This window comes from Taeniopygia guttata, chromosome 2 (genome assembly GCF_048771995.1).
Source record: "Taeniopygia guttata chromosome 2, bTaeGut7.mat, whole genome shotgun sequence".
Taxonomy (NCBI): domain Eukaryota; kingdom Metazoa; phylum Chordata; class Aves; order Passeriformes; family Estrildidae; genus Taeniopygia; species Taeniopygia guttata.
The window spans coordinates 96,016,308-96,033,387 of NC_133026.1; the positions used below are offsets into that span (position 1 = coordinate 96,016,308).

General features: G+C 37.6%; 1 protein-coding gene across 2 annotated transcripts in view; it reads right to left on the reverse strand.

Annotated features, from left to right (window-relative positions):
* The window catches only part of DOK6 (docking protein 6), a 240,954-nt gene that overhangs the window by 58,761 nt on the left and 165,113 nt on the right, over positions 1-17,080 (reverse strand). For both annotated transcript variants that reach the window (XM_030265926.4, XM_072924474.1), the window contains exon 6: positions 1,991-2,129. In XM_030265926.4, the coding sequence (XP_030121786.1) occupies positions 1,991-2,129 (139 nt within the window). The remainder of the gene's footprint in view (positions 1-1,990; positions 2,130-17,080) is intronic.

Below are 17,080 nucleotides of genomic sequence, written 5' to 3' on the forward strand. Positions count from 1 at the left end.
TGGTGAAGTTGTTGGAATGAGATACAATAGCACTTGATAAATGGAATACAACATGTACTTAGTCTATTTGATATTTTAAATTTTGTTTCTAATATGAATAAAACTCAAATGTCCTAAAATGTCCAGGACCGTACCAATCAGAAGCAGCACAGTTTCCTATCCAAACTAACATTAGTTTATATCAGCTGAAGCACAAAATCAACAGGTTTTTCAGCCTCTTTTGCACAGCCCACAGCAGCCTATGTGAGCCTCTCCTGCTCTCCCTGTGCAGATCCCAGTGCAGACTCGTCCAGGAGACAAGTACATCACACACAGCGTGGCTGATGAGTCATTTCTGTTTCTCAGCCTGCTCTCACTCAGAGTTTGATATTACGTACCATATGGCCACAGCCTTCATAAATATGGTTTCAATGAAGTCATCTGATGGCAGAATGGAAATGGCTTTGTAAAGCAGCAAAGCTGCTAATTGATGGGTGGAAGAGATGAAAGTGATGGTTCTGTAAAAGGAAAATCTTGTATGATCCTGGTCTAGGCATTTATTACAGCAGCATGAAAATGTTCTTATTTCTGTTACTGTGTAGACAGTTTAAAAGCAAACATATTATAAAATAATGATGAGTTTTTCCATTTTTCCCCTGGTTCAATCATTTTCTGCCCAGCAGAATTCAGTGATTTTTTGCCAGCAGATCTAGTTCTTCACATAGCCTTCCATTTATTCTACCTTGTGTTGGACTTTCCAGCAATTGCTCCTTATTAATCTTAATTGTAAACTCTCCTCTTCCTGCATTTCCTGTCCAAAGTTTATGCACCTCACCTATTATGCACAGGCTCCTATTTTGTCTAATTTCATGGAAAAATCCATCTTCTTTTTTCATAAAGCACCAAAACCAGGCCTTTTTTATGGCTTCCCAATTCAGGTTCTCATGACAGACATGCAAAGTCTGAGAGGAACATTCAACACAGCAGACTTTTGACATGGAAATCTTTTTCTAGTTTATTTTTCAGTGAATAAGGAAAATTGTGTCTCTGCCCACAGTGGGTGAAGTTGGGACCTAGATGATTTTTAAGATCTACTTCCATCCCTTAACATTCTCTGATTGGTTCTCTGACTTCTCTGAGGAGTGATTAAGGGAAGTTGAACACTGGGGGTCTTAGGTTGGTCCTTGCAAAAGTCTTTGCCTCAGCAGAGTGAGAAAAGTATTTTGACATTGGTGGAATGTGGGGGATTAATCCATATAAGTCATGTTTGCCTGACTAGAGGCACATACAGTGTGGATGCGAAAAAGAAGGAAATGCCACAGTTATCCTGAAATTTTGTCTACAGAAGAAGATATGCAATCATGGTCATCTCAGAAGAAAAGCATGCAGACTAGGTTCTCTGGCCTGAAAGTCAGCTTTCCAGAACGACCATTAAAGACCATCTCTACTTCTAAGCATAAAGGGAAAGCTTTTTTCTTGCTGTCTTAAAAGAACTCCAGATATTTCCACAGTAGTCACTTAAACACAACTTGTGCAAACTGGAAATTCTGAACACAAAATAATAAAATCGCCCTATTGAACTCAATTGCATTGCTAGCTATAATGTAGGGGAAGTAATTTCTTTCAAGGGTTAAGAAAAACATGTATGCTGTCACCTAGAAGTGTTTATACTAGTTTTTTTTTCCACCTGTGAGGCCATGAGGAGCAATTAAAACTCATTCATCAGTAGTCAACACAACAGCTAAAGGTTTAATCTTTGAGTAACACAGCCACAATTTCAGAGAAGGTGAACATGGATCTCTTATCTAATGGTATCCTCTATTCCAAAAAATCACCTACAAAAGATCATTGTACAGAACACACCAAGGACTCCTGACCATGAAAGTACATACATCTGAAACTCTGTTTTGTCTTAGCCACACAGATGAGACTATTCTTACAGTTGAATCCACCGACTTTGGTTTATTACCGATTTTTATATGTTTAAAGACTTTTGGTAAAAGGACCTTACCCTTGCCTTCTGCTCCATTTCCATCATTAATCTTTCATGCTGCTCAGCTATTGCCAGTGTTGCAGAATGGACCTTCTGATATATCATTTCTCCTTCGCGTGTTTGAAAGGTGAACAGCCCTTCTCCTGTGTCACACATTCTGCAGGAAAAAAAAAAAAAAAGAGTTTAGTGTAATTTTTATTTAGCTATTATAAAAAATGCATACCTTACAGTAGCAAATGTCAACTTTAGAGATGTAAGTAAACTCAGAAATTCCAAACAACAAACATCTGCAGTTATTTTTACCATTGGAGAGAGACATATTCCAAGAGATGGGCAGAACTTCATTAACATACTTTTAAAATTCAGTTTTAATCATCATCTGGATGGTGAAAAAGAAGCTTTAGCATGGAATAAAAACTTGAGGTGATAGAGTCAGTTATTTCTGTAATTTTTTCCAAATGTCTGCACCAGTATGTGGGAGCTAAATTTAATTATTTTAACTAATTGATGCCAGAAATATGTAGTACATTGTGACTTTGAAAAGATGACATTTTAAGAGAACACTGACCAACTAAAAATGCCATTATGGTTAATCACTACAAAGATGATGTATTGAAAGACAGCATTAAAAGTGTTAAATTATTACTACCTCTGTCAGTATATTTACGTGAGACAGCATCCAAATCTATCCTGCCAATCACAAAAGCCATTCAGTCCATTTGAGAATAAGAACAGTTCTAAAAGAAGATTAAATAATAATAATAAAAAAAAAAAACTCCAGAAATAAAATTTGCTTTCTTCTTTTGAGAGTTATCTCAAAACTGCTGTTCCTGTTTTCTGTGATATCAGTGTGGCACTATTCGGAGAGAGAAGACTGGTACATAGTAAATACAATGTCCAAAAGGTCTGGGAAATACAGGAAATAATGTTAGATTGCTGTGTGACCATTACTTGGAGAATATACATATTGTTGACCAGTGGTGCAATTCTATGTATTTATATTAGTAGTTCCAATATATTATCAGTATCTGATTTACATATTTTTATAGACTACTTGCAGCTTCAGAAATGGAATTTTAAAAATCATTTTTATTTGGTCTGATACCGCCTGTAAAGCTTTTCAGTTATCTATGACAGAAAAATGTTGACTTGAGTCACTGATGCACAACATGCATCATCAATAGAGAGATTTTGATTTGCCTTAAAACATCAGATTCCTTTATTGTTTTGGATGTTTACATTATTTTTAAGGAAACCAATTTTGTTAATATCCCAGCACCTTCAGCATGGTCCTACAAAGCACAAAACTTACAGAATTAAAAAAAAAAAAAATAGCAAAATGTGTCCCAAGTAGTTCAACATTCAAATGGATTTTTAAATATTATCTTCAGAATTTGCATCCATATTCTGTATGATTATTCATGCATTAAATTTTACCAAAAAAATTCCCATCAAATGAGCATACAGATCTACATTATTTTAATTAAATAATAATTTAAATATATGTCCTACTCTATTACATGCAGACACACAATTATACTGCAGCTTTTTGAAAAGACAATACTTTTTTTCATGAGACTTATCTTTTTGTCAAATTAGGATATGGCTTCCTAAACAATTACATTTAAAAAGTTATCTGAATAGGGCTGTTGTTCAGTTGCTTCTCATTTCAATGTTGACCAATGAAAATAAAACCTTATTAACACTTACAAAATCTTTTCCTGGTCACTGGAGGAGACATGCTATTGTGAGCCTTGCAGAAAGAACTTATGCACGTCTGTGTTTGAGAAAAACAGAAAGTATCGGAGGCAGAAACAGTAAACAGAGGTGCTTCTGGAAAATTCCTGGTGAAAATATTTTGTAATGTATAACTCAGCTGAGGTATTGAAATAAAATTAATAGTCTTAAGAATACATGATTAATAATATTATCCATAATTCTGGAATAATACCAGTTTTCTTAATTGAAAAATATAAATAAAATAAAATCCATTTCATGGATAGGTATTATTTAATCAGTGTAAATGTGATGTGCTAACTAAGAGATTTTAAAAATAGCTTTTTGTATTAAATTCCAATGGAGATCAAGATCCCCGCTGTAAACATTTAAGATATATTATATCCTTAGACAGAGTCCTCCAAAGAGCTTCTGGTGGAAATAAAATGTCCCCAGAGTTTTGTGACATTATGGCAACAGCCTTTCAGATCCCTCAGGGCATCATATAGCCAGTACTCTGCTTTTGTGTAAAGAGATCTTAATAAAATTCAAACAGCGTGAAATGGAAAGTCTGGAAAAAAGGATGGGCTTTCAGAGACTGAAGGAAAATATGATCTTTTTGTTGGTTTCAGAGGATGAAAAATCCTACAGAGATAAAAACAAGGAAGTGGGGAAAAAAACCAGGCAACATTGATGGACTTAGCTGCCTGTTTTCACCAGGCAAACCCCAGCCACCCGCAGTGCTGACCAGAGCAGGGTCTGTCCCTGGCTGAGGCAGCGGTGCAGGCTGTGGCACTGCCCTGGCCCCTCACCCACTGCAGGACGCTGCACTGCCTCCCAGCCTCAGCTGTGGTGGATGTATCACGCCAGGATTAGAAAGCCATTGCCACCATCCTCCCCGTGAGGGCTTTCCTGGCTGATGATGGATGGTATGTGCACAGCTCCTCAGAATTGGAGGTGAAGGAGAATTGTGGGCATCATTTTTTTAAAGTGTTGAATTCCCCTAGCTCGACTTGAAGTTTAATAGGACTTAATGCCCCAAAGAATTAAGTAGTTGTTACTTGGCACATGTGAACCAAGTGAAAGCAGCAAAAATTGTTAGCATAAAACTTTATTTCTTCCATTTAAACTTATGAATAATCTGTCTCCCAAGGATATGAATGCCTTTGCCATAGTAAGATTTTTCATGTTCATCTCCTCAGAGCATTATTCCTTTTCTCTGAAGTAAAGTGAAAATCTGAGTTTAGACCTTCTAGTCTAGTCTAGTCTAGTCCCATCTATTTTTCTGTTCTATTCTATTCTAGTTATAAACCAAGATGAGTAGCCTCATTAGGGTTAGGTTCAGTCTTTCTAGAACAAGGAAACATAGACTAAAATAGAAGTGCTCCTAAGAATGATGACGATAGGGACAAGGAAAGGGTGGTCTCTGAAGCTTAAGGGTTTTGCCATAAAAGCAAAACCTTTACATATCTGGCCAACAGGAACAGACATGTTTCCATGAGCTGAAACAAGACTTGTCTTGTTCTATTTATAGTCCAAACAAAGTCAGTCGGACAAAAAGCTATTATCTCTATGGCCCTTCTGGATGTCAGATAACTGTCCCTATAAAGCTCCAATTTAGGAGGCTTAGTCTTGCTAATGTCTTGTTAATTTATCTATGTTCAAAGCATACATGGTAGATCAGTTGCCAATTTAATAACATTTTCATTCCTAACTTTTACATGCTTTAAAATCACTTTCGAGAAAAGGCGGGACAAAGGTCTGGGCCTCTTTTTTCCTGGTACTGTTGCAGTTAAGCAATGCAGTCCTACCAACTCAGCATGACCTTCATTGTCAGAAAAATGTCACTGATTTTGTATACTTCAATTTTTTTATGAGATACTTGCAGTCTCTGTGAGTACTTGAAAAATGCCGATCTATTTCTGTGTTTTTCAGCTTTGAAACAGAGATGTCATTAACCTATGCTTTAAGATATTTAAGGATTCAATGCATTAAAATGTATGAAGTGCTTTTACTGAAATAGGAAAGTGCCTTTTTTTTTTTTTTCATACATTATTACAGAATAATATAACTGGACAGACAGTGACACCACTAGATAAACAGTTCTGCAAATAGTTGCAATTAAAAAAATTCTTTAAATACTACAACAGCTTATCACAACTATCACCATTAGCAGATCTGGCTCAAGAACCAGGAGAAAGAACAGAGAGGAATGTGGGAGCTCTGCTTTTGGCCCAGGACAAACTGGATTCAGAGATCAACAGTGAAAGTTCTTGCTTTCATTGAAGGTAGAATTTCTGTTTAAGTCATAGAGATTTTCCTACCACTATTGCCAGACATTTTTCAACATTTCCCAAATTCATACCATGGTTTCCCACTGCCTTTGCTCACTATGCAATTTCTGCCTTTTAGATAAGAATCAAAACTGTAGATTAACCATGTAGAATTCCCTTCAAAAAGGAAACTGTGTTGACTTGATCACCATTTACAAAAGGTACTTTTTCCCAGATAGAAGTTCATGCTGTCATGTCATGGGTGAAATATTTTAGAAGTTTAACAGTGCAATATTCAGAAACTGCATAAGAAGACAAGAATTTGACATATCAGCTTCACTATTTCCATTAGGGATAAAATGTATTTTCATGAAAATGAAGGTTGAATGAAAACTGAAATGCCCAGAAAAATTATAATTTCGTGTTTTAAAATAAAAGATAACTTACAATTGTAAGTAGAAAAAACTTTAGCTCTTCAAATATCAAGATTTAATTTTAAATGAATTTGAATGAATTTGAAGGAATTTTTAATGAATTTCTTTTTATCAACAAATAATTTAGGTTTAAAGAAATAATGGCTGATTTATATACTCAAAAGTATATCAAATTACATACAAATAACTAAAAAGAGGTAATCATCCTCAAATAGAAACTGAAAAGAATCATAAAAATGTTTATTATTAATAACTAATTACTACTAATAAATAGAAATATTAATAACTAACAGAAATAAATGACTATCTTACTTTAACATTTCTAGTTCTTGAAATGAATAGACTTTAAATTCTTAAATGAGAACAGATCATGAGTATTTAATGTCTAGTAACCAGCACCAAACTGGATGGAATTGTAGTTGCATACCCCACAGCTAGGGTTTGAAAATTGTTTCATTAAAAAACTGGAGCTGTTTACTCAAACACTTCAAGACCCAAAAATCAAGTTCATAAAATCACAGGATCACAGAATTGTTTGAGTTGGAAGGGACATCTGGAAATCGCCTAGACCAATTCACCCTTTCGAGGCAGGATCAGCTAGAACAGGTAACACAGGTGCTTGTCCTGGTGAGTTTTAAATGTCTCCAGAGACGGAGACTCCATGACCTCCCTGGGCAGCCTGTTCCAGTTCTCTGCCATCCTCAATCTAAAGAAGTTCTTTTTCATGATGAGGTGAAATTTCTTGTAATTTAGTTTATGGCCATTTCCTCCGTGTCCTATCACTGGGCACCACTGAATAGAGTCTGGCACCATCCTCTTGGCAACCACCTTAGGTTGCCAATATACGTATTGATGAGAATACCTCTCATTCTTGTCTTCTCTAGACTAAACAGGCCCAGCTCCCACAGTCTCTCCTCAAAAGAGAAATGCTCCAGACCTCAGAACATCTCTGTGAACTCTGCTGGATCCTCTCCAGTAGTTTCTTGTCTTTCTTGTACTGAGGAGCCCAGAACTGGACACAGCACTCCAGATGTGGCCTGAGCAGGGTGGGAGGATCACCTCCACTCTTCCCAGTGTATCCCAGGGTCCCACTGGCCCTCCTGGCCACAAGGGCACTGCTGGCTCATGGCCAGCTTGTCACCCAGCAGGACTGCCAGGTCCTTCTCTGCAGAGCTGTTCTCCAGCCCCCAACCTGCACTGGTACCTGGGGCTTTTCCTCCCCAGGTGCAGGACCCTGTACTTGCCCTTGTTGAACCTCATTTGGTTTATCTCCACCAAGAACTCCAGCCTGTCAAGGTGCCACTTAATGGCAGCAGAGCCTCAGCAACTGCCCCAGTTTTGTATCATCATCATCATCGTCATCATCATCATCATCATCATCATCATCATCATCATCATCATCATCATCATCATCATCACTTGCTGAGGGTACAGTCTATCTATTCATCCAGGTTATTGATAAATAGGCTGAATTAGGCCAGACCCAGAATTGATCTCTGGGGAATGCCAGTGACTGCAGGTCTCCAGCTGGGCTCTACTCCTCTGATCATGACCTCTGAGCTCTGCCTTGATCCACCTCACAAGTGCTTATCTAGGTAATGCTCATTTCCTGTGTGCCAAAGAAGCTCGTCAGATGGCACATGTGGGACTAGGCCTGTTAGTTCTAAGACGAGTAATAAATAAAAGTCAGCCTTTCTTTAAAGCCTTGAAACTCTGGCTGTCAGTCATGAAAAAAAACCTAATTGGTATGCACTATCTAACTCTGAACCGAGACACTTATTTCTTGTGTTGCTACAGCTTTGATTTTTTAAAAAGTGGTGGAAATTAGCAATTTTGCCTCCAATTTAATTAGATTATCAGTGAAGACGCACAAACACTATCTCTCTTGTGGATATCTAACTTTTGTTCTTTCCTTGTTTGTTGTTATCTTAACTTGAGCTAAGCCATTTTGACAGAAATCCTGTTTCTTCTTTGTGTGCAAGGACGATACACACAGCATACACTAAAGACAGGCCAGCTAAGCAGCAGACCTCACTATAAAATGAATGCAAAGCTTCCCTGAGGGTCCAAATTCTTTGCTCATTCCAGCCTTCAACACATGCTAGCTTGCTTCCTGCCAAAGCAAGGTCTTTTCTGAGAAAACAAAACAAAAAAAAAGCAAGGAAAGCAAATAAATTCTTTGTGGCAAGAGCATATTTAGATAAAAAGCTCCCTTTATGCTTAGGAATACTTATGAAGACAACTTAAAAATAAACTATGCATGTTTTTATGAAACTGTAAGTCAACTTCTATGCTGAAAGGATAGAAAAACAAAAGCAGAAAAAAGGAAATAAAAAATTTCTAACTTACTATTGAATAGGCAAAAAAAGGGATACTTTGAAGGGGGAATTCATGAGGAAAAAATGTAACTTCATAAACAGAATATGTATGGAACCTAGGAAACTTCTGTAGGTGAAGCAGAGAGAAGACAATTAATAGAAATGTGCGCAAAGTGTAAATGATTTAGGTATGCAACTTTGGCAGTAGACATGGTCAGAAGGACCCAAAGCTGGGACAAAGTTGGTGAAAGCAGGGAAAAAAATCCTGTGAAAAATCTGTGTTTGGTAAATGAAGATCACCAAGGTGAAGCACAGAAATGGTGCAAAGTGCAACATCCAGAAGGAGTAAACACAGAATCTGAGTGTGGTCTGTTACACATTCTCTATGGGAATGAAGAGTTAAACAGCCATGCCTCGCTGTCAGCATTTTAGAGTGTTATCTAGAGTGTCAAAAGGATAACCTGATAATTTTATGATCTGAGAAGCAAACCATGAAAATGTTCTGATATATGAGGCGTCTACCTGCCCCCCTTAATCATGGTTATTTACCAGCAAGAATACACAACAAGAAAAAGCAATTATGTATGCTATCTGCTAATTGCCAGCCATAGACATTCCTCCATTACACTTATTGTCATGTTTTCGCACTTAAGCTGAAGTGGGAAACTTTACACTGCTCTTGAATATGCTTATGAGATATAGATAGTGGAATATCCTTGAATTTAGCCTGAGTTAATACAGGGAAGTTTGAATATTATCACACCTCTGATATGGCTCAGTAACTTGATCATGGAGCTTAGCCCTGAAGATTTGTTCAAGGTCAGATCTTGTGCTTCTTGAGTCATCCACAGTGTTTTCAACTAAATGCACTAAGGGATCTCCATGCTATCAGTGCAGCTTTCCTACTAAGGCCATTTATAGAAACATTTTGCAATTCTGAGAAGGAAAACATTCACAGATGGAGTGGAAATGATTGATGATGATTTGCTGCCAGGTAGGTGAAACTCCACCACTCAGAGGAACCCAGCAGTCCTTCTCCAATATTACCTAGAGGATCTTAATGCATTCCGAGTTGCAAATCTTTTAAAGACCTTATATGCAGTCATGGTAACAAAAATCTTATGTACTAGTCTGACGAATACACTGCTAGTCTTTCTGAGCAGAGATGTGATGCCCTAAAAATTTCCCGTTACAGGGAGACTTATAGGGGAACTCATTTTGTGAGTGAATAGTATATTTTCATTATAAGATTATTTATTTTTCTGCCTAAACAATAAACTATTTAAGTCGTATCATATACCAGAAACAAAAATTTTCTCCTGAAAATGTTTTTCTTTGTTTTAAGGACACATAGGACACATTTCTCTATAGTACTGGTGGTAATTATGACTCTTGGGATAATTTTTCTTTTATTGACTGTGCTGCCTCTACAGCCACTGTCCCTGTGATGGCCCATGTGACACCACATTTGTGCCACTGGGGCATACAAGGAATACCAACCCATTTCTGCATGCCAGATATTTCCACTTTTTGCTTAATGGAAGTGCAGAAAGTGGGCTGGACTACATCAATGATTGTCCAGCAGCACTATAATCCTCTATTTAATTTCCATGGGGTTTACCCCGTCTATCATAGGACACAGTGGAAAAAGATATACTTTAGGGTTTTTTTCCTGAGGTTCAGTTTTGATAAGAAGGAGGATTCTGTCTGGGGCTTATTTCAGACCACTTTTATTTGGTTGCTACCAACCATCCGTACTCTTAAGATGTCCTTGTTTATCTTAATTACTTTCATATATCAGAATAAAATTAGATAGTGCTGAAGAGTTAAAGATAGCATATCATTCTCAATGCTGGTTACAGTATAAAAAGTAGCAAACTGGACTCAAAGTCATGCATAAAAGGTGGAATGTGGAGATTGACATGCAATTATGAAATATATCCATATGTAATAGCAAACATGCTGCACAGAGGCTCTGTTTTCTCTTTCTTAGATCCTAGAAACTAAGCTATGGTGTAAAGCCAGGTGTTCTTCAAAGCTGCTCTATCACTCCTCAGCTGGACAGGGGAAAGAAAATATGAGGAAAGGTATCTGAGGTGAGATAAGGACAGGGAAATATCAGTCACCAGTTACTGTCACAGGCAAAGCAGACTCAACTTGGGGAGAGTATTTGTATTTATTGCCAATCAAATCAGAACGGTCTAATGAGGAGTAAACCCAAATCTTAAGAATAGCATCCACCCATTCCTTCTTCTTTCCTAGGCTAATTTTATTCCTAGTTCTCTACCTTCTTCCCTGCAATGGCACAGGGGGATGGGAAAAGGGGGCTGCTGTCCAGTCATTGTTTCTACTGCTCCCCTCTTCCTCAATGGGAGGACTCCTCAAACTCTTTCACTGCTCCAGCATGGGATCCCTCCCAGAGGAAACAGCATCCACAACCTTATGCTACATAAGTCTGTCCCACAGGCTGCAGTCTTTCATAAACTGCTCTGGCATAGATTGGAGCAGACTGCTCCAATGTGGGTCCCTAATGGGGTCAAAGGTCAGTGGGGTACAGCCAAACTGTTCCAGCATGGGCTCCTCTCTCTATAAGCCCACAGGTCCCAGTCAAGAGCCTACTCCAGTCCAGGCTTCCCACAGGGTCACAGCCTCCTTTGGCAACTGCCTGCTCCACTGTGAGATCCTCCATGGGCTGCAGGTGGATCTCTGCTCCACCATGGACTTTCATAGACTGCAGGAGCACAACTGCCTCACCACAGTCTGCACCACTGAAGGTGAATCCCAGCTCCAGTGCCTGGAGCACCCCCTGCCCCTCCTCCTCCACTGCCCTTGGTGTCTGCAGTGCTGTATCTCATATATTCTGACTCCTCTTTCTGGCTGCAGTTGCTGTTTTCACAAATACATTATTCCAGAGGGCACTGACACTGATGGGCTTGGCCTTGGCCAGCAGCAGGTCTGTCTTGGAATTGCCTGGCACTGGCTCTGTCAGGCATGGGGGAAGCTTCTGGCAGCCACTTCTATAGTTCCCTTCCTAACAAAGCCTTGTTACACAAACCCAATACACCCAATACCCAAGACTTTGTTCCTAACTACTAGAAGCAATATTCTGGAGTCTAAGAAGTAGAATCTTTACCAAATACTTTACCATAACTACATTTATTGTCTCATCCTGCTTTATGGACTTCATAAAACATGACCTAAATGTTTTGACGGGGGCAACTGAACTATGCTGTTTGTGCTTCTATCACCTCTAAGTAAGAAATATTCTATGTTGCACATGCAAATTACCTTCTTTTATTAGCATTCAGTTCATATTTTCTAAGAAATCAGTGCAGGTAGTTAATGTATATGATATGTATATACAAAACACTTTATGGAGACTTTTGACACTGCAACATTTTTCTTAAAGAAAAAGTCACATTTATTAAAAACAAAAAGAGGATAATAAAGCCAATTGTTGATATGTTCTAAAATACACAACACATTTGCATTTTTGGCAGTTTATGTAATAGAACAGACATGAAAATGCTGTTAGATAATTAGCTCTGTTAATTTGAAGAGCTCAGGTTTTGTTGATAATGATTAAATACTATTTAACACTATTAATTAATACTATTTAACTACTGGACAAGCATCTATTCTTACCAGCTTTGGGAAAGATAAACCAAGAGCTCATATATTACTATTATAATTTTAGTACAGAAGGAGCAGATTTCTCTGGCTGTACAACACACCAATGTAAAACACTGGTCTGATAAAGAGTTTGCAAAGATTACCATAAGCTAAATTTGTCTGACTAAACCTTTTCACTCATCATGGTTTGGCTATTATTTTTCATCTCACTTTTGAACGAGAAAGATACAAGTTACAAGTGCTGGAATCTGGGGTCATATGCAAATACAGATATTTCTACAGGACTTCTGCAATCCTGTTAAGAGCTATTATTCCCCAACAAAGACAAATATCCCCTAACAACAGTATTCAGTTTCTTTCTGTGTCTTTAGGAGCAGTACACAAGGGAAACAGCATTTAATATACATGAATACTGTTGACTTTAACAAATATAAAATGTTAAATATAAAACCCAAATAGGGCATTACAAGTTAAAATAAATGATAGTGTGATAGTACAGGAGCCCTGTGGCAGCATATCACTACTTGCTATAAGAAAAGCAATAAAACTTAGTGACCCAAGATCTTTATTTTCTCCCTTTTTATTTTTTCTTTTGGAGCCCGTCAGTATTGTTATCTTCAGGACTATTCCTCGCCTAGGGTGTTGGGGATGGAAATTCTGTCAGATGATACTCCCAAGAGTCTGCATTAATTCTGAACACAATGAGATATAATTCTGGAGTTAACTCAGTTCTCTCTCAGGAAGGAGCTGTTGTTTTAAGAAGACATTTGCCAGTTACCAGATGTTCAAACAGTAACTGCCATGGATCAAATTTGCATAGGTATATCTGTTAATTTTATTTCATCTTTGAGAAACTTGAGATATTTAGAAGCTGTGACCCTGCACATATTTGGAATACCTGATGATGCTCAACCTAAAATTAAAAAAAAGTGGTCACCTCCAACTTTATCCATTGTGTGATCCTGGGATTCCCAGTTTTGCATCTGCACATACCTATAAGTAGGACACCAAGAATTCAACATTTGAAATCATCTGCAGGTACATTTGTTCTATAATGTCTCACTGACTTTTTATCTGTGGATTGAATGGTATTGGAAACAAACTGTGCCTTCCGTGAGACAGGCAGATGCTGTGTTTGTGCCATTTTATTTTGACAGCTAGTACGCATGCTAAGTAGGTATTTCCTGATCAAAGTATATCCACATAAGGAGAGAAAGAAAAATTTCTGGAGGGCTGAAAAGGAATGAACTAATGCATAACTAATTAATATTTTTCACTGATGAATAATAGCAGAAAAATAGAAGTAAAAATTATGAAGGAACTAATACAGAGCCGCGTTTAGATCCATAGAAACAGGAAAAAAGACGAAGTAGTCACAGGCATAATTTTAAGATACATCCAAAACATCAACTTTCCCAGTTTATGAAGAATGAATGCTGCATTCTCTCATTTCAAAAGTGGGACACAAAATGTGTGAAGAAATGATGAAAGGAACACCCTGAGCATTCTATGTTGAGTTTTTTGAGTACTTCAAAATAAGCATTTCAAGTGTTCCTCCCACCACTTCCCTATTTAAATACACTATCAAGAGTGATTTCGGCCATTAAAGCATTTATGGTCAGTCATTTCTCTGACACTTTCAGCAGATTGTAATTTTATTGTGGTGGGGATTTAAATACTGCTGTCTTCTCTCAATGTCAGTCCACTTTTAAGGTATGAGAGATACTACTTTGACCATTGTGGCCATAGAGGAATTTTCAGGAAGTCATTTGCAAATATTATGGGCACACACAGCTGTCTACTCACTATGCTATGTACATACACTAATGAGTAATTAACATATGCTAATGACATGCAAGGACTCATCAACACTAGGTTGTCAACTACAACAGCAGCGACCCCAGGGGTAGGCAATAGCACCAGGTATGAGACAAGGCAGGGATTTGTTTAAAAAAACCCAAAGCTATATCCAGCCACTGAATTAGAATTGAAGATCTTGGCTGAAGGCCATGGTTCTGGCCTGAACTTTAGCTAGACGTGTATGCTGACACCAGTGGTCAAATAATGCCTTCAGTGGTAAACTGAGTGTGCAATAACATCAAAAAGTAATCACAGAAAACATGCAACCCCCACCACAAGCATTAGAAATTCACTGAACTTGCACTGACTTGCTATGTGTGGTATTTAATTTAGTGAGGAAGCATGACTTCACTCCCACTTGCTTTAGCTTTTCCTCTTTGACACAAGCCAGGCAGAAGTGAAGTAGACATATTTTCCCTGTTCTCTCAGTTGCAAACAGCAGCAATTCTGTTATGGATCAAACAACTCCCACTGCATTCACCTGGCATCTCTGACTCCAAGTTTGATTATGTATAAGACATTTTTGTGCTTGTCCTTTCCAGCGGTGGAAAAACTTTCTGTAAGGTTTTCTCATTAGCCTGAGAGCTAAAATCAATTTTAGTTTGTGTTCAGGTAAGTGGCAGCATGATAACATCTTGAGACTTCTCAAAATTTTTCATATCCTCAAATTAGTGACATAAAATTTCATTCCCTAAAAACAGGGACTTCTTAAATTACGCAGGTAAGTGGGAAGGAAAAGGTATAAGTGGATAAAAGAAATGTAGAAACAAAGAAATGGAAGAAGAGAGTCTTGCAAAAGAAAATCATCACAAATAATTACATAGCTTAGATCATATTGGAAAAAGACAGGAAAAGAGTACAAAAGGATGAAAAAAAAAAGCAGAATTATTTACAGTTTATAGTACATACTTGAGCTCCCTACATATTTTCCTATAGAACCATATATAACATCTCTTGTCTAAAACTTCATGGGATGCAATGGCCATTTTCTGATGTTTTGCAAAATGTACATTTCCACATGATTAATATCAATCAGTTATGCTAATTAGATTCTTTTTGTGGAATATCTACTATGAGTCCTATGTGAAACAACTGATGCTGTATTGGCTAAAGACATATTTTATGCTATCTTCAGTGAGGATTTTGCTTAAACTGAATATGTTTAAACAACAATGGCGAAAACTGTGGCCATTGTGTTCACATGGAAACATTTCATATTCCCTCAGACCAGTTCTTGGCAGAGCATACTATTAATTGACAAGAAATGCACCTTAGCAAATCAGAAAAGGGGAAAAGCAAAGACTGAAAAACAAATTTGGGATAGTATAATCTAAAAGTATGAAATCCATCCTGTCTAATGCATAAAATTTTTAAGCACAGCATGCCTGCTCTCTGCCCAGAGAACCCGGGGCATTGTTTGAAAGCAAAATGAAAAAAGCAATCATGCTTTGCTGTGAAAAAAAAAAAAAAAATACTAACAAACTTCCTTTACACTGGAGTTTACTTGTCTAGTTCAATATTCCAGAGTTTAGGCTTCTACTGCTCTACACTGACTTAGCAATACTTTTATAAGAAATTTATAACATGGAACTGCTCAGAACACTGGAATGCGCCAATCCCTTCTGTCCATGATTCCAAATGCCGGGTTTAAAAACCTTATGAACTGTAGATAAAAATACCTACTGCTTCACCAAAAATTTATATACTGCTACCCAAACAGAAAACAGTACTGGGGGCAAAAGAGAAGGGGTATAAATCCCTTATGTGCAGAATGATAATGTATATTCATGGTTCTTATGTAGCAAAAGATGACCTTGCCTTTCCTGGACACTTACACAAAATAGCAAGGGCATGTTTGTGGCTATTTCACATCTGCCATAAAAAACACTTTGAATATCATTAATAACACTGGAGGAGTCTTTTACAGCATTTCTCCATTTTGTCAATCCGAAACATTTATATTAGAGGTATTTTTTATTTCATAGACAGAATCTTAGTCTCCAGAGGAATGCTAATATATATTTTCATTTCTGTATATTGCTATTTCTGCTTTTATTCCACTGATGGTCCCTTTAGCCAGCTTTTGACACTACTTCTACGTGCACAGAACACTTTTTCTTGGCTGTCCTCCATTTCATCTGTGCTTCTGAAGCTGAGAGCTAATCACACATTTTTTTCTTTTTTTTCCCTTCCTCTCTGAGAAATTGGTCTCATGGGTCCTAAAGAAGCTTCCGGTAAAAAAGGCTAAGTACCTGTGAAATGAAGTATTTGAAGTTGTTTTGTCAACATCTGCTAATGACAAACACTTACCCCGGACAACTCTTCTTTTTGCCCGTATCTTCCCCACTTTCTGATTAGATACTGCTCCTTAAATGATACACATTTCCAAACTCAGCTACCTTCTGGATTTTTTAGGAAGTCTCTCCCTATCAAGTTCTGTCTTACCAGCCCATTTGTATTTAATTACCACATCCCTATTTCCTATTCCACGTGCTTAGCCCTTTTTGTTGTCCCACCTCCACAAACTTTCCCTCTTATTTTCACCAACCTTTTCAATTTCTCTTAGTCCCAGCAAGCTGTTTTGTGTTGCAAACCAGCTTCACCACACTCCTACCCAGGTCCTCTTCAGAGGCAGGTTTGCATCACTGCTGTTGTTCCTTGTTCTCTGGTGGCAGTGGCAGAATCTTAGATGAACAGAGATACACATGATCCATTCCTATCATTAAATAAAGGGTTGGCACCCTCATCTGAAATAACTTCAGGGTTTTCCACTGAATCATCCCCAAGCCGATATAGTTTTCTGCCCTTAATCCCATTCCTCACCATAAATTATACTTATGGTAAGACAGTTTCAAATGTTTTTGGGTTTTTAGT